We start from the raw sequence: 19,003 nt of genomic DNA, 5'->3' as shown, positions 1-19,003 counted from the left end.
TGCGTCCTCGGGAATTGAGCTTCACCAGCAATCCGCACACTTAGCTATATGCGTTAGTAAGTATTACTACTACAAATTGTAGCAAATATAATCTCCGACCGTTGTTTTAGTTATGAAATGATAATACAGTACCTTGATTTTAAAAAAAATATTTATTTTCCAATAGATGCATGCGTGCAATTGACCCAATTTTTTTAAACTATTAAAAAAAAATTCCATTTGATGCATGCATGCAGTTGACATGCCCATTATGCAGTACTAGTACCTTTTAAAGAAAATTATATTCGATGCGTGCGTGCAATTTACTCCATTGTTCAGAGAATACAACTTGCCGGTTGAAAGGACTTCAATCCGAGGATAAATACAGAATTCAGATAGGATTCTTATGAAATAAACATGTTTTTCAAATTACGTTTCTGATTTTCACAATAGAATTGATTTTAGGATATTGCAAGCCATACCTTTAATTTGTGAAAGTATTCACGCTTTACGCGGCCTTGCTGGAATTTCTGAATTTGTTTGAAACGAAATATAGGCCTATTTAACTATCAATGAAGACATGGTAAAAATAATTAAGATGTATTATTTACTCTGCTGAGGTATAACGCACGGTGCGCCGCGGCATTTTTTTTTTAAAAGAAGAAAAATCAAGTAAATATACTCAGAAATATTTATTAACAATATTTAGTGACTGCCATTAAACCATCACAGGTTGTGACAGACATAATTAGTTCCGTAACTCCTTAGCAACTACTGAATCCCCTTATTTCAATTGCACTTATTTCTGACTTCTGACTCTATAGTTTCTCTTAGGCCTATTTACAATATACTCGTGTTCTCTTTATAGTAACGTGGGTATCCTTGATCCAGGATGTAGGTATCAGTAACGATGAAAGTTTCCCCTAATATAATTCTCAATAGCAGAGAGGTTTCATGAAAGACAGTTTGTATGCTTCTGAATATGGCATATTAATAATCGTGAAAGTAACACTCATTCCTCTAAAACAAATCAGAGTAGAATCAGGGAAGAGTGAATGTCACTCTGATCCTTGGTGGAGAATCCACCGTGGTACAACAAGTCAGCAGTCGATATTTTTTCTCGTGGCATTTTCATATAGCTAGGGGCATAATGATTCAAACTGCGAATATCAATGTCTGTTTACATTTCAACTTTCAAATTCTTTAAGTAATCCCTCCTGATCAAGAAACTCAGCAGATTAAATCACACTCTCTCGCTCGATTAATAAATATTCGTATTGGACATTTGGCACCTGTAAATTTTCTGTATTTTGTAAATCTGTAAATTTCCTGTCAACCATGTACCTATCACGTGCAAAGATACGTTGATAAATTGGGGCCATCAGAGCTAACATTGCCGCTGCTAAGTATATTCCTGAGCATATGTAGAGTGCGATGTCGTACGATCCAAATGCGTCAAACATTTTACCTAGAAAATAACATGAAATTGGTATTTGTTAATAAATAAAAGAACTTTCTTTATTTTCCAGACTTTGAAACAAAGTTCAGAAATCAATTATGTTCGGACAGAAACAATGCTATTGATCATGGCTCATGAAAACATTCCATCACGAATTGTGATGTGCCCATATAAATGGACATGATGATGTCATATCACTACCATATTTGGGCATATGACTACGATATTTGAGCATATAACTACCATATTTGGGTACATCACACTAGTTTGATAGTGTAGACACAGCTTTAAGATAGGTCTAACTACCTGATATGTAAGAGCCAACAATATAGCCAGCTCCTAGACTTGATATTGACAGGGTTCCAGCCTCAAGTGCCCTAGCCGTTCCAAGTAACTCCACTGCCGGTGGTAGAATCAGTATGTTGTATCCAGTCCGGAGCAATCCAACAACTATTTAGATAAGATAATATTATGAATATAACATTTTTTTAAACATCTTTATCCTCACAATGTAACAAAATACGTAATTGCGCATTATTTTCTATCAAAATTGCTCTTAATGGTACCGTGCCTTTATGGAATATTCGTGGTGTAATCTCCTGTCAGATTAGGGCATGTTAAGACTTGGGTGTTATGTATGCGAATAGGCCCTATACATCTGTAAAGCACATACCTATGCACATTGTGATAACAGGCACGAGCGTATGAACCCATATCAAGATAATGAATGTAAGAGATGTTAACACGCTGAGAACTGGCAGGAGATAAATCGTCGGAAAGGAAGTTCTATCGATGACAACAGCGCCGATAAAACACGCAACTAGACTGCCGCAACCACATGCTGTCATTCCGAGGCTGCTCTGCTCTTCTGTTAATCCTTTACTAACGATATAACTTCCCTGAAAGAAAGCATTCATTGGTGTTTATGTGGATTTGGATGGGCCTCAATAAACAATTATTTTCAATTCAAATAAACATTGAATTCTTTCAATTGTAAGCCTACGACGAATAAACTGGTTGAAAATGAAGCTCCAGAAATTTTTAATAATTTCATTTTAGACAAACATTAGACTAAAATGGGACACTTATTTTAGCAGATTTTGTTTCAATTTTCTGAAAACTTATCGTCAAATTTCGTAACGAACTTTGCATAAGAGAGAACAGGTCTGATCTCAAGAACTTTCAAATGAAATATCCTCAGGCATTTGCTGCTTGCTGTTTGCAAGAAAATGGTAATTTAAGTTCCAAAAGCAACGTATACGTAGCAAACTTATCATTTTGGGAAGAACGCTCTTTATAAAGAATTTGAATTGATGCCTTGTGGCCGGTGTAAAAGAATTTCATTTGTACCTTTTATGGATATTTCCATTTCTTTTAAAGGAAAGCAAGCAAGATATAATGTAAACATAGACAGAAATAGTATATTACAGCAGGGCTGCCAGATTATTTTAATCGTAGACAGATATAGTATAGACAACAATTTATGAATAGGTTGTCTGATAAACTATAAAACACGTGAAGCATGGTTTTAACCAATAATTTGACCATGACCTCTCTATGATATGATATTAAATTTTTCTCGTCACAAAGAAAGCAATAAAAACCAATTGTTGTGTTGGTGCAATAGATAATAATACGCATACCAATACGAATAGGATTTCATTATTTATTCATCATTAAATATTTTTTTTAAAATCCACTTAACTCTTACTGTATTGTCAATGTCAATTATTAATTTAAAAGCAATTCAAGTTGTTACCAGTATACGCCTACAGTATTTCTATTTCGTGAGAATAAACATAAACTTTAAAGGCCAGGTACGGGCAAAAAATGTCTATTGATCATACATTCCAATAATTATCGCTCTATAGTTGTTTCATAATTTTTGGGATTTTATTTGTGTTACACGAGCTTGTTGAAAATAAGCCCTTTCTTATCAGTGGGGGGATAGTTCACAGTAAAATCTCTATTCTTTTGTACACACATTTTGTAATATAGAGGCATTTTAAAAAGCTATGAAAAATAAACGGTGTGGTAAAAAATGTTACCAGATGACTAAATATAGGTAATATAACTTGAATTTTACATTTTTTTTTGTATTTTTATTCAACTTCAGATTTTTATTTTCATGCTATAGCAAAAATTATCCACCGAATATCCACCATCTCTTTTCACCTTCTAGGGAGTCACCAGACATGTTATTACATTAGGTTAAACTAACTACTGAAAAAAAGTCTTACTTATGGCAGAATTTTGCCAAATTTGTATTTGACCATATTAAGGGAAATTCATGTTTTTTTGTCTTGATTTCTGTTACAAATATTTTATTTATGTACTATTAACCTGATATTATATTTAAAATGCATGCCTGTACCTGAGCTTTAAAGAGACCTATTGACAATAGGCTTAAGCATACAGTAGGCCTAAATTATTTTGATAATGTATGAACATTATGTTGCATTCGCAGTATGTTCCTGTTCAAAACTGAGTTATTCCTGTGTTAGTAGTGATTAACTATTTCTGCAGTCCTTATTTTCCCTGTGCACCATAATCCTTCAACAAAACTGAACGGCTTACAATAATTATAGAGTTTTACATTAATTTCATGTGCAAACTAAGCTTTCAAAACAGTATTAATTGATTTAATATCTAGAAAGCAGCATTATAGTTAATGATTTTCATTATATATACTGTGCACGTCACAAACTCCAAGACAATCAAGAAAATTATTTGAAAACGTTATATTGAGCGAATGTATCGCTTCTCACTTTGTTTTTGTACTTTAATTTAAGCCTTATTCAACGGATGTGGTTATTGTATTTAAAAAAAGGTGAATAGGAAGTCGTGCATTAATACAAAAGATGAACATATTTTTATTCAGAAACATAATGCGTGAATTGAGGTCAGATGAAGTTTACTAAAACATTGCGGCAGGATCAGGGCCCTTAAAGCTTGGTTCCCACTAGAACGTAACGCAAGGACGTAAACGCAACGCAAGCTTTTTAACCAAGGACAAGCGAAGTTATAGACGGTCAGCAATCACAAGCGAATAAGCCATCGCTTGTGATTGGTCAATTCACTTGTGTTGCGTTGCTAGTGGGAACCACGCTTTACCAAACATTACATTGAATAGAAATAAGAAGAAAGCTATGTGTCCGTGGTAAAGTGCAATAGGGCATTATTATTTCAAAGATGCTGAGCTTTAAAGCTTGGTTCCGACTAGAACACGAAGCAAGACGACAAAGCGCAACACAACTGACCAATCACGACGCGATGGATCATCCGAACTGCCAGTAGCTCACTTGCGTTGCTCTTACGTCGTGTTTCGTAAAAATAGATATGTGTTCACAAACCAAGCAAACAAACGTTACCAGAATTTTTTTTTTAAATCAAAATAAAAAAAACTTACAATGTAAACGTATAAGAAGGTCGATGCAACTCCAGTTAGAAACGTTGCCAGGCTAAATATCCATGTTTCTGGTAGCTTCAATACCGCCGTCAAGTAGCCGCTATGGCCGTGGCTCTTCTTTTCTTCTTGTTTTTCTGACTTCTTCCATACTGGAGGTTTCTTAAACACCGTACAGGCTAGCAGTCCAAAAACACAGATGACTAATCCTTGAATGCGAAGAGTCCATCTCCATCCATACAACGATAGTAATTTCTCTATAATTGGGCTAAGGCATAGCATGGCTAAATTTTTAAATAAAAAGATACAATATATTATTAAACTATTTCCATTTAGCATTTACAATACCGGTAGTCCTTTGGGACACTCATATTAGCCTCTGAAACGAACAAGGGGACATATTGTTTTGATGCCAAAGTTTTTCACATGATTTCAGCCATCACCAATATAATCACGTCGTCATCATCGTCGTCGGCGTCATCGTCATCATCGTCGTCGGCGTCATCGTCATCATCATCGTCGTCGTCATCGTCATTATCATCGTCGTCGTGCATAACGGTCATTCATTCATTCATTCATTCATTAGTGGAAATCATCATTTCCTTTTTTTGTCATTTGCATATACAATAAAAAATATAGGCCTATACATAGAAATTATGTTTGCTATGAGACATAAAATACAGATATAAATGTAAAAAAAAACAAAAAAAACACATAGATTATCTGAGACGTTTACTTGTTTCCATCTACCTTTGCTATTTTTTTTTTTGTAATTTGTTTGTTCTCTCTGTTTTCAGAAGGAATTTTTCGTAAATAAAATGAAATATCATCATCATAGGTACTTATCTATTACCTATAAAATTACTTCTTGAACAACATTTCCAACAAAACGTCGAGATTTGCATTTATTTCGGAATGTATTGGCTTAATTTAATATACTACTAACCTATTGTTGGCCCAACGTTAGCAATCGCTATTGGTGCACGACATCTTTTTGATGGGAAATAGCATACCAGAATATGATGTAGAGATGTGTATACAAAGTTATATGCAATACCACTTAACACACCGAATGTAAAAACGAGAATGACTAATGATTGCATAAATGATGACACGACGTATGAAACGGTGGTGATGAGGATGGCCAATATGGATATAGTACGGTGAGAGTAATGTCGCTGTAGCCATGACGTTACAGGGGATAAGCAACAGCCGAGAGATAGGTACACGGAACCAATTAAACCTACAAAGACAAGAAATGACATCTATAATATTGATAGACTAGTAGGGCTATATCGGACGTTCTCAGATATAATGTTTCAGCAACCACAAGTTGCGAAAAAACTGCCCTCTCTGATAATAGGCCTACCACCTAAAATAAAACAACACTATAATTATATTAGCATACATTAAAAAGTTACGGTATATCTTTTTAAATACAATACTTTGTTGATTTGATTTTTTAAAACCATATGGAGTTGTGAGACAGCAAGCACTATTGTTAGTTATGTATTTCTGATTTTTTTGTCGGTGTTTGCACTTGATAATTAGGCTTAGATCTCCCCAATTAGCAAAATCGTTTCTGCATTACCCGTGTAGAGCATATTGCAAATATTGCAAGTGATTTTTTTTTCCTCTCCTAAGACATAGTTTGGACCAATGCCTATTATTACAGTTATTCCAATCTAGCGATACTGCAAAGTCATTGTGGATACAAATAGGTCATCTGTAGGCCTATATAAATTTTAGTTGAAAGGCTTTTGAAATTTGATAGTTAAAATGCACTTGTATCGGCGTAGTTTTATGACGTTGATAATATCTGGTGATTTTGGGAAACTTCTATTGTCTACATTATAGTTTTGACTTACCTATCAGGGTTGCAGATGCATCGAAATCGTTTTGAAGTGAAATAAAAGTAAGTGCATATACATAATGAGATCCGATGATTAAAAACCAAACCACTGAAACGCCTATTGTAACAACCCAGCCCCAATGTTCATGAATACGTTTAAGGAAACCATGCGATATATGTGGCAGCTCTGCTTCTTCTTTCTTGGTCAACGATTCCATGTTGCAAGCCTACAAAATGAATAATTGGTATACAGTGATACAGCAATACATTATTGTAGTGTTATCTAATCTGCAAACAGACATTGAAGTACATCTATGACATCACAGTGATACTTATTTATGATGTTTTATGTAGTTTTGGTAAATATACGCAATTCTTTATTGACTCTCACCTCACCGCACGTTACAGTATTGCCATAAAAAAACAAATAACAAATAGCACAGAACGAAAACAAAATATAACTGTTTTCAACAAAAATTAAATAATAAATATATATTAATGTAAGCTAATTCAAAAGTTCATTTCCCAAAATATATAATAATTGGAGATGTTTTCACGCTCTCTTTTCTATCGGAGTTAAATACAGTCACCCTTTGCGGTTTAGTTTGCAATACTGCGTTCAAACGCAAACAAAACTAATCAGAATATATACTCCATCATAATATACTCCGATGGAAAGACGTTATCGCTTTACGTAACGTGCACATGAACTATCGGAGGTAACCACATAAGTATAAGATAGTTAATGATCACATGAGTATACTCTATTTACGCCGGTTGTACCGTTATTCGGATATGCTTTTGATTAGTATGCATACATAATTATAGAGAGTATAAACGGACCTTTAGATGTTGCTATACATTACTTTATTTAAAGGCCTACACAATTTCCACACGAAAATCTAATTCAACAACTTTCCATTAAATTTTACGTAGGTAGATAGGCCGAATAATAATTTTTTTTAATACATAGGCCTATAAAGTGAATAGCATATTCCAAAAAGACGGAATCAATTGATAAAGACTAAATATTGATCCAAAGGATGCGTCATTTTTAAGATCTATATTAAAGTACCGTGTGAATGATAGATGCCTACTAAAACATGCAACAACAACAACAGAATTGTAGACACTATGAAAAGTGTTTGTAGGTTTATTGAATCTAATTAGGCCTATCCTTTATTTAAAAAAATCGTTCAATAGTTTTCTTTATATTAGAATGTACTAAATAATGGCTTAATATGATATATGTTACATTCCTTCATTTGATATTGATTGGTTGGATCTTAGTGGTATAGACCTACAGTACAAATAATATAATTAAAAGTAACCACAACGATATGGTACAGTAAAACGGCCAGACAATAAGTGGCTATTTATATTATTGTTTTGTTTTCGTATTTGCATTTGTATGTGAAACATAATCTTTCTAGATTGTTTCACCATTGACAAACACATACTTCATTAAAATTATAAATAGATTTAAAACGTTGGTATTCTCAATAGGCCTATTCACATAAGACTCCTGTAATTCGAAGTGATATTTGTTTACATTATATTTATAGCCATCACATTATATGCTAGCTTCTGTACATGTATATCGAAATACGCAATTCGGTTTGATTTGACTTGACTTGCCTAAAAACTCCTAAAAACACTGATTAACTCTTACCGTTATTTCAGTACAGCATTAGAAGAAGTAAAATCCGTATTATCCATTCGCATAATTAGTCTAATTAGCTTAGAACACGGTATACACTGTCAACTTATTGTAGCCTAGCATTTGTTGTTGCATACCGTCCTGTCATTCCTATTCCAGCTGCTACTGTGGTAATGACCTCCAGCAGGTCTGCATGAACGTCAGTATTCCTACCAATAATATACACTCGTTTAATAAGTGACTTCTGCGCAAGTTAGATCTCCAGGCACCAAACGGATTGGTTAAAAAATAATCGTGCAATACACAGGTATTGTGAAGTAAACAATATTGAAGTCGTCTGTTCAATATTGTATTGACCGTTTTTTGTATTGTCTGCCTTGATCAAATATAAATTAGCTCAGTAGGCCTACATTTTAAAGAAGCCATTGTTAACTCCTGTCAAAAAGTACCGTCAGGACTAAGTCTAAGGAACCGGAATCGTTGATTTCGAAATGAAAATTAAGTGATACTACCTTACTGGCGGATTGATTTTAATAAGTATGAAATGGTTGCGGCACAACGGTAAATTAATATAGTCCTCCAATGAAGCAAATAATATCGATCTACCTATACTTAGGATGTAACTACCGCAAAAAAAAAAATTGAAATATTGAAATTGTTTGTGAACTCTTAAACTTCAACAAACTTTGTTTTTATTTCATTATATTTATGACGAGTAATGTTCAGTCTACAAGCGCTGTTCATAACCCTATTCCGACTGCTATGGTGACATTTAGAATAAAAGATGACGTTGAATATCTTTATAATTCAGGCCCTAACAGTCATCACCATTATCACAGGCGGACATTTTCATTAGTTATGCAACCAAAATAAAACAATTGAATTAACGAATACAAAACATAAAAAACACTAATAGGCCTACCTAAAAAAAATTTTTAAAATAGGCTGACGCACACAGTACTTGTATGAATAAAATGTAAATCAAATAAATAGAATAAGCAGAGCACAAACGTTGAAGTGCAAAAAAAAAAAGTATAAATCAAGTATTGAAAAAAAACAAAAAATAATAATCCTCACTCTGACTGACTAAGCGAGTACAATTAATTATTTCTTTATTATGGTACCTATAATGAGAAAGCACGTTACGCAGGTGGAGTGAATGATTCCTTATACATGACATGTTACAGATAGGTAGATAACCTATACTATGACATGTAGTTTTAACAAAAACTATACACTTCAAAGTAATAGAAAAGTTATAAGTAGTTTAATGATATTTGCTTAATGATTATTTACATAAATGTATCATGAATCATGTCAATTTAGGGTCAATATAGATTATTCTATACACCATCAATTGAATGTATAGTTATAAATATTATATTACCGTTATACATATTTGCTGTGCTTTGTTTACTCAAGGTAAAGTCAAACAAGGCCGACAAAAACGATATATAAAAGCATTATGGTTTTAAAAACAAAGTATTAACATTAATACCAATAGGAAAGCTAAGCATATCCTGTTAAACTTTTATTATTTAGTAGAATAATATTATATAGGTCTAAACTATTTCTCAATGCAGCTGTCAGTAGGTAGAGCCTAACCGACTCGCAAGTCATTTAGAAATTAGCATACCTGTATTAAATACTTTTAATACACGATATCTTTCAGTATTGGCTTATAGGTTATATTATTCTAAAAACAAGATATATAGTATTCAATTTTCTATTTAATTCACCGGGAACCAGACGAACAAGTTTATCGTATCTTAACTGAGTAGTCCCACCGCAGACTTACATCCACGGGGTCGGGTCCGACGGCCTCCATCAGCAATGCCAATCTGGGCAACTATGTATACTGTTATTGTTTATTTTATCCTAAAATTACAGTTGATGGCTTACGTAAATGTTTGTCAGCTATATCTAGCTAGATGACTTGCATTAGTTAGTTAGACCATGATGGAGAAGTAAGTTTGTTATTTTTCCATGGTTAGACCATGGAGCTATAAAATAGCTCATGGTTAGACTTTACCTCACTAAAAGTTCGAGAAGCGGGTAAAATTACAAATCCCTTAATTTTACTAAACCTCTCAATTTCTTATGGATGAATGGTTTGTTTTCACGCATAGCTGTGTTAGCACCTTGTTTTATACATGCTTACCTGATTTGAATCAAAATAATCTTCATCATAAGCACCGGGGTATGATATTTACTACCGATGTATTTTTTTTGCGTTCAAACGCAGAACAAGCTAAACTTTGACCTCGATTTAACTCCACACGATGTAAGGTTAAGTTCCGCATCAAAATATTGCAATTCAGTAGATCCACTGTATTTAACTATTGTTAATGCATAATCTATTAAACGAGTCCTTATCACGCTACTACACCAAGCAAAACTAAAAGCTCCGGGTAACGAATTTGACTAGTTCATAATAAAATGTATACTTTATACTTTTAAGAAAAAGGTATACATTAAATAGCGAATTAAATTAATGTATTCTATCACAAACGTCACGAAGGAGCCCTTTTACTATAGGCCTATTCTTACTGTACTCATGGAGGAATCTAAACTAATTCCTCGACGTTTGGAGGAGAGACAGATGAAGATATTAAGGAAACGCCCTGGTGCCGGCTTTCAATTACAAAAGTGTGGAAGGCAATTGTTACATGAGAACAAATGCTTCCATCTCAAATATGTAGGCTACTATTTTGGATCAGAAACATGGCGAACTACCAGGCCTAATCAAATAGTACATAAAAGGTCTGAATGAATAAGAAATGATGTTCTATAGGAAAGGACTGGACATGAACCAGTAGAAACAGCTAACTGTTAAAGAATCGAAGGGAGGGGAGGAACTAAAGTGTAATTACCTCACTAACATACAGTACATCAACCCAATACGAATAATCAAACGTGGTAATATACGTTGATGCATTACGAAAGTATAGACAAAGGCTGGGGTTTTACTGAGACAGGCAGAGTTCATAAATTCTCGCAATCCCCACTACAACAGGATATAGCAGTTAGAAACAATTATTACGATTAATTACGTACATTAAACTAAATTTTAAAAATTGTACTTTTCTGTAGATTCACGGCTTCATTCAGTAAGTCAGTTAGTCTTTGCCTTAATCAAATATACAACGTTGGTTAAAGAATGCTCATAGATTTATTCTAATATTTCGAAATGTATATTGTTCATCTCCATTTCCTGAAGATGAACAAAAAGTTTGAATAAAATCATAATGGCGTGTCTCACTTTTTCAGAGTTTGTTTTACATTATCTTATCAACATTATTCAACCATTAAAATGTAAAAGTTGGAATAATTTGCATATTATAGGTTTTGTGCAATAAAATTAAAATAATAAGTTAATAAAGATAAAAATATGTGGATGGATATTAAAAGTTTGATCACCTTCTAAACTTATGATGCTGCATTCTAATCAATCATGATACAAAATACGCATTATACAACTATGTCTGATACTTTTCTAATTGCTAAATATTGCAGAGGTTTTTTAATTATTATTACGTCTGTGCTTATTTTAAATACAGTCCTATTGGTTAATGTCAAATGACAATACGGTAAAATACCAAACTTTTATAATATTATTTATTAAAACATGAATTCTATACTAATTATATATAAAAATAATAACGAATAGAAAATCATTAAAATATATGGAACTTGATGTTTTGTTAACACGTGTGATTTGGTGCAAGACTACTGGTAGTAGCCCGGTATACCGTTAATTGTTAGGTACTATGGGTAATTTAACCATGGATAATTACCGGTAAGTTGTTTCTCCTCCGTGGTTAACAAAAGCTGTATTGCCTAATATATTGCAAACGATAGTTTGTGTTTAATTCAATGCATAATGATTTATTACTTTGTATAATTTCATTAACTTCAATTATGAAATGAAAAAAAGATTAAATACATCAAACAAATGCATTGTCATCAAGTTTTGACTCGGCACAATATTATAGCGTAAGATATAATGAATCCATTACACAATTAGGCTTTACCATTTGAAAAAAATCCCTAATAAAATGATTATTTCGCTTATAAGAAAACCACACGTTACATCAGAATTGCTTCCGGTTGTCATTCTCATTTAAATTTTTTAGTGGGAACAATAACTCTGTATGTATTGTATTGTTGTAATTTTATTTTTGTTATACTCTCTTTTTCCTTTATTCACACATGTAATTGGTACAGTTACTTGTTTCTTCTTGTTTTGTATGTTTTATTTTCATTATTTTCCTCGTTCGTTTTGTATGTTTGCACCACAATGACAGTGTGTACTATTCTGTTTTAGACTAATGAAAACCAATTAAAATTAAATTTGTATAATACCCAAATACCCTAATAGGAAGATGATTCATAACCCATATTAGTTTGGTTATAACAAGGCAATCAAAAATTTGTATTTACTTTATTTAGCTTCGTTTACCGTACCTAAAGAGCCAACAATATCGGCTAGGGTTCGAGGCCGACTCGCTTCTAGTTCATGTGGTGGAACAAGTCTTCTCGGATAAGGACTATAAACCTTTAAAGAACCCAGTTCATCATTCGAGACGAATAGGGGGTTACCCCAGTGAACTGGTTCACAAAATATCCTCTGCATCAAGGAGATTACCACATAAGGCTTATCTGATAATACAGTGATTAAGATTTAAGAAATGTTATTGGTTCACTTTTAAAATGGAAATTCATTCATAAAAGTTAAAATACTATTTATAGGCCTATGTTAAAATACTATTTATAGGCCTATGTTAAAATACTATTTATAGGCCTATGTTAAAATACTATTTATAGGCCTATGTTAAAATACTATTTATAGGCCTAGGCCTATGTTAAAATACTATTTATAGGCCTAGGCCTATGTTAAAATACTGTTAAAAACTATTACAAATGGAGATTGCAAAAACTATTGGTAATCCTTGGCCACATGTGCCTATAAAGACATAAAAAAAAATAAACTGAGTATAGTTTTTTCTATGATTTAAAAAGTTAAAAATGTTTTTCCGTTTACCGTTGTATCCTTTCAAAGCGTAAAACACGAAGCAAACGGGTACTACTCAATTGTTTATGATGGTGGTTTCATATGAAATTCTGAAAATCGGTTCGGATTTTGTTATTTATTTCGCTATATATTTATGTTCCTGTTCATAATTGCTCTAAATTGTATTTTTATATTAATTGATACTTTCCGTGCAGTAGGCCTAATATTAGGATACGTAGTCGATCTTTGTTCTAAAATAATTTAAGAGGTACGTCTGGCAATTCAGGCAGTATGGATGAAAAAATGAAGTTGACCTTACTGCCTAACTTCCGTCATTTGTTTGTTTGACTATTACAGCGAAAAATAAATTATATTTTTTGGAAAAGTCTTATAAGAGGAAAACATTCATTTATCAGTAATAATTTTGAATTGTTCACAAATAGAAACACGCCGTAAAATAAAAATAACAACAATACCGTATTGAAGTGAGTTTACAATGGAATTGATGCCATAGACCTACCCGTACAGTATCTCATTAAAAAAACGACTTTTGATACACATTATGGTTCTGAAAAACAAAGTGCTCGAATATGAGTGTAATTTAGATAAACGTTTATGTTTATCAATATTAATCATTATAAATGCTGGTTTTTAGAACACGAAACTATCATTATGCACTTAGCCTACTGCAGAATAAACATCATAAAACGATCGCTCTTTCCATATCAACTCATTGGTAGGCATATCATAATAAATAGATTTTTAAATATAGATTTCTTAGAAAAAGTTGTTTTTTTATAATATATATTATATATAAAATATACAATACATGTTATTCCTAGTTAACATAATTTTATTTAATTTAGGAGAATGGAAGAATATTGTTTTCAGATTTAATATGCAATATAGTTTATAGTAATATGTCGTATAATTAACTATATGTAATTTGGCTTAACGTTATTACAGTTTTAGTTAAATTAAATGTACTAATCGAACAAGGCACCCATACGCGTGCTCTCGGGCGGTAGTTTCATTCTCAGATTGGAGTTTAACTTAAGACATTAACCTGTCCTAAGACGTGAACAAAGACAAAACTTCACCTGCATAACTTTAATCTGGAGGAAGGAAACACCAACCTGATTTTGTTAAAATGTGAAGGAAAACATGTTTGGTCTGTATTACATAGTAATTAAGAACGGATAGTGATGATTGTCATCTGACATTCAGACAATCCCAGAGGAATTAACTGAGGCCTACATCTACCTGAGCGAATACAACGACCAACACTCGGCAAGCATTTCAACACATGCGAAATGCTGTTTGTTCAGTATTTATTTTATTTTTTCTTTTGTTAGATCATTTCACGTACTACTATAATGTGAAATTGACGAATGTTAACGGTTAACATTTGTCGATACCATATTATAGCAGTACTGGTATTTCATTTGAAGTAGTGAACTGTTCACATTCGTTTCAATGAAAACGAACACAGCATTTTTACAGGGTAATACTGACTATAATATTTCTGACATAGGTACTGATTAATGTCATGAAAGGTATACCGTGTAAAAACATCAAATTTCAATCATATTTCATTTGATGTGGCCTATTTACATTCGTTTCAGTAACACCGCATTCATTTATTACAGGTTAATAATAATTAAATAGGATGTATTGTCATAGAAATATTACCATTTACATCAATGACACTACCATGAAAAGTACTGTATAAACAAAATCACAGTATTTAAAATACAAAGAGCACATAGTGATAGTTACCACGAACTTACAATTAAAGTAAAGAAAACACTAAACATCCATCTCTTCTCCGTTCAATACATTCTGGACAGTTGAACATATTTTATTGAAAATATCATAATTTATGCCATTTCTGCCTCAGATAAGACCATTCCCCTAAAATGTCCTAATTTATGCCATTCTGCCTCAGATACGGTAAGTTTCCCTCTAAAATTGTAGGCCTATATGCAATTTCTGCCTCATAATTCATAGGATCATTTTGATAACGCTGAGGACTGAACTAAAAGTAAGTCTGAAAATCCGTAACTTTCCAACTGTTGCCTGGAGTCAAAGTTTGTTTGCTGAACAATGTGTATTTCTGAATAAAACATACATTAGAATCGTATAGGCATGGATTTTTTCCAATCTATCAAGTGCTACTGAGAGGGCGTGTGTACATTGTGGAACTATACGAAACCACCATGGTTTAGAGCAGACAACTCCCTGTTTAGAGCATTGTACCAGCAGTGAGTGGGGGTGGGAGGGAGGGTGTCGGGGCGACACTGAAACACGCGTGACTCCTCTTGAACAATGTTTGACTTTACAGCAAAGGATATAGGCTACGTGCTAGGAAGTGGAACAAACTTCTTCGGCAGAATACGTTCAGCAGCTCTTCATTCGTCATGAAGAAAATCATTCTTGGGTTTTTGATTTAAATAAATTTTAAAACCAAACCTATTAAACGAAATTCTAACGTAACTTGGTCATGCCGCAAATACACCTAAATAACTATGTGGTATGAATAATTTTAGGATGACATTTGACCAAGTTGAGTGTTGTCTTCTGATTCGCTGAAGATGACTTCATTATTCTATACTTACAGTAAGCTATTGTAACTTATTCAAGCAGATATAAATATAGTATTATTGGTAACAATAGGGTTAAACAAAATTCATGATGTTTAAACAAGACTTCTATTAATACGTGTTAGGAAACTACAGATCCAACAGGTGGGCTCTGTACTTTTCATCACTAATGTTGAAATCGTAAGGTAAGGTAGCCTAAGTTTGTATGTTGATATTATTATGTAATTTTAAAACTTCTTAGATGCTGCCTAGGCCTTTATAGACAACAAAGACAGGACAGGAGTGTTCATCATTGAACCTATTACTAACATATACCGGCCATGGTCTAATTCTCACGTCTGTTTTCACTGTCAAATAATATCACATTTGAGAATGACCAAACTTGATTAACAACCTCCAGAATAAACTTTCCTTTGCAAATGCGAGCAGGTCGCCAGTGTTTAGAGAGGATTAAGGTGTATGTCAAAACTAGATTTTTCATTTTGCCAGCTGACTACATAATAAAATTCTGTTATTTGGTTCACTGAGTTCAGAAACTTGGGTAAACAAACGTATTTTGTCAAAAAGGGGCTAGGCTAACTTCTGAAAACATTACTACATTGGCAAACATTTGACAACTTTATTACCAAACCGTGTTCGCAAACCCAATTTGCTAGTGAAAGACAAGGCTTTGACACAATATCGGTATCTTTCGGGTTGAAGAAGGAATTCTCTAAAATATGCTTTATCGAATGAAGTCATCAATATTAATCATCATTAACCATTGAATTGTCATTTTGATCTGTAGGCCTAAGCATGAAGAAGTTATTAGACAAGATAAAGGGTAGAGTGCAACCCTCAAAATCGTACTCACCACTTGAAATTAACAATAATATTGAAGAGATTTCATCAATTAAAGAATTTAAGATGCTTCACGTATGTGGACAGGGTACCTTTAGCAGCGTGTATAAGGCAGAATGGACCGAACGTGGCATAATCGTAGCAGCTAAGAAGGTACTGGCGTTGTCACCAAACGAGCGCGAAATACTGGACCGTTTAAAAAACGAACACATTATTGAAACATATGGAACAATTTTACAGTCACCAGATCACTACATTATTATGGAGTATGCTGCCGGTGGTAGTCTGTATAACTATCTAAGATGTAGGAATGGAGATAGATTGACGACTGAACACTTTTATCGATGGACCGAGCACGCGACTGAGGCTGTCCGCTACTTGGGATCAATCCACATCGCACATAGAGATATTAAAAGCCCCAATTATTTGATAACGGAAAATCAATTAAAATTGTGCGATTTTGGTACTGCTAAGTTTAGTAAAAAGGGTACTTCAATGACGTCACAAGAAAAGGGCAGTGCGGCGTGGATGGCTCCTGAAATGATCCGCGATAGGCTGGCGTCAGAGAAATCAGACGTTTATTCTTTGGGTGTGGTTATCTGGGAACTGTTTACCGGCGGGATACCTCATGCAGGTGCCGATAATCACTACCAGATAATGTGGTTAGTAGCGGTGAACGGTGTTCGTCCTACCATACCAGAAGATTGTCCTGCGCCCTTGCGACAACTCATGAAGGACTGTTGGGAGGAAGATCGCTATTCGAGACCAACAGCGGAAGACCTCTTACAGAAGATTAGAACCAAATCGCTTGGATTGCCACTTTTTGTTTAACCATGATAGACAATTAGTAAAAATTACATATAATATAAATTAGTAAAAACTGTGCATTCTTATTATTATTATCATCAATATATTATGATAATTATTCGAAAACATCCTTCTGTAAAATGTACAACTCATTTTGTTAAAACGAAATACAGATATCAAAGCCAATCTATGATTGTTCACACTGATTGTCCAACAACAAGTAATATTATATTTTTAATTAAGATTACTTGCAAAGACAAACAGCAAACAAACGAGATGTTGCAATGCTGGATGGAACTTTCCACATTATCCTACCTACGAATGTGAAATAACAGCTCGACGATTCTGTGGTAAAGCACTTAAGTTAAGGATAAGCATTTAAGTTGCTGGATTAAGTTCAGATTGGGATTAATTTAGTGTATTTAGGCTATGATATAACTCAACGACACAAACAAAGCATACCTACAAATTAATATAAAAATGTGCACAAACGTTTAAGGTTTGGAATGGTAACAGTAAAAGCTTTTCCTACCTTTAATTTACCTAGTTGGGAGATTTATTTTTATGTGCGGTGTTCCTCTGTCGTGATAGAGCACGATACGCCTAGTTCCTAATCTTAAACAAATTGACTGTTAGAGGTGAGGGTAGAGTTGATATGCATTTTAATCCACAGAATTTGAGGTCAGAAATTAAAGGTCACAAAAAGAATCCTTTGGTTTGGTATAACTGTATTTCAGAAATGAAATGTCAATTGACGATTATAAAAAGATGTTTTTCCGAACTCTGACGTATGGTTCTTATAAATATTCAATGCATTCAGCAACAGTGAAGACACCAGGGTATGGGAGAGAAAGGGTTGTCCATCAAAATTGCGTAAATAGGCCTAACTGGGTCAGATATGTAAAATGTGTAATTTATGTCTGTTTTACATAATAACAACCGTTATTTTAAGAACTAGGATAGACTAAAGAATTAGGCCTACTAAAGCAAAAAACATACATGATTTGTTTCAAGTCTGACAACGACTTTCGAAATGACTACTTTGTGCGTATAACAAAATAATCAGTATCGTAATTATCTATTATTAACTTATTATTGTATTTATCAAAATATTGTTATAGTTTAGGCCTCTGGCCTATGCATTTTTGAAATAAATGCCCTAGACCACGAGTCAGTAGGGTAGAAAACATTACAGTGAGTTGTTGTCAACAATTTTAATTATTCGTCGCTTTACTCTTTTTCAAGATCTGCACACTTGTAACTTGTCAGTTACTCAGCCTTTGGTAAAGTTATAGTCAATTTAACAAGGCCATATACATGGCTGCAGTCGCGTGCTCAAATTTGAGTTAGTCTTTACCGACCGACATAGTAAGCTGTAGACTA

The 19,003-nt window shown here is 33.4% G+C and overlaps 2 protein-coding genes across 2 annotated transcripts; one reads left to right on the top strand and one right to left on the bottom strand.

Annotated features, from left to right (window-relative positions):
* Positions 1–656: 656 nt before the first annotated feature.
* Positions 657–8,577, bottom strand: LOC140052182 (monocarboxylate transporter 10-like). Its single transcript, XM_072097621.1, has 7 exons — positions 8,369–8,577; positions 6,713–6,923; positions 5,791–6,087; positions 4,848–5,128; positions 2,112–2,337; positions 1,745–1,888; positions 657–1,447 (listed from the first exon to the last, which is right to left on the bottom strand). The coding sequence occupies exons 2-7, from the start codon at positions 6,912–6,914 to the stop codon at positions 1,218–1,220; spliced, it is 1,380 nt and encodes a 459-aa protein (XP_071953722.1). The 5' UTR covers positions 6,915–6,923; positions 8,369–8,577; the 3' UTR covers positions 657–1,217.
* A 7,525-nt stretch (positions 8,578–16,102) lies between these two features.
* On the top strand, positions 16,103–18,994 carry LOC140051632 (mitogen-activated protein kinase kinase kinase 20-like). The gene is made up of 2 exons (XM_072096904.1): positions 16,103–16,158; positions 16,761–18,994. The coding sequence occupies exon 2, from the start codon at positions 16,769–16,771 to the stop codon at positions 17,642–17,644; it is 876 nt and encodes a 291-aa protein (XP_071953005.1). The 5' UTR covers positions 16,103–16,158; positions 16,761–16,768; the 3' UTR covers positions 17,645–18,994.
* Positions 18,995–19,003: the final 9 nt, after the last annotated feature.

Source organism: Antedon mediterranea, chromosome 6 (genome assembly GCF_964355755.1).
Source record: "Antedon mediterranea chromosome 6, ecAntMedi1.1, whole genome shotgun sequence".
In the NCBI taxonomy this organism is placed as follows: domain Eukaryota; kingdom Metazoa; phylum Echinodermata; class Crinoidea; order Comatulida; family Antedonidae; genus Antedon; species Antedon mediterranea.
Note: the sequence above shows the minus strand (reverse complement) of the source record. Positions and strands in the feature narration are given on the sequence as shown.

Bases quoted from the DNA above. Each gene is read 5' to 3' on its own strand.
- LOC140052182 (XM_072097621.1), bottom strand. From the start codon at position 6,914: ATGGAATCGTTGACCAAGAAAGAAGAAGCAGAGCTGCCACATATATCG. The intron at 2,338-4,847 runs GTAAGTTTTTTT...GCTTTCTTTCAG, and splicing joins CCTTCTTATACGTTTACATT to GGAAGTTATATCGTTAGTAA. The intron at 1,889-2,111 runs GTATGTGCTTTA...TTATCTAAATAG, and splicing joins TGTTATCACAATGTGCATAG to TTGTTGGATTGCTCCGGACT.
- LOC140051632 (XM_072096904.1), top strand. From the start codon at position 16,769: ATGAAGAAGTTATTAGACAAGATAAAGGGTAGAGTGCAACCCTCAAAA.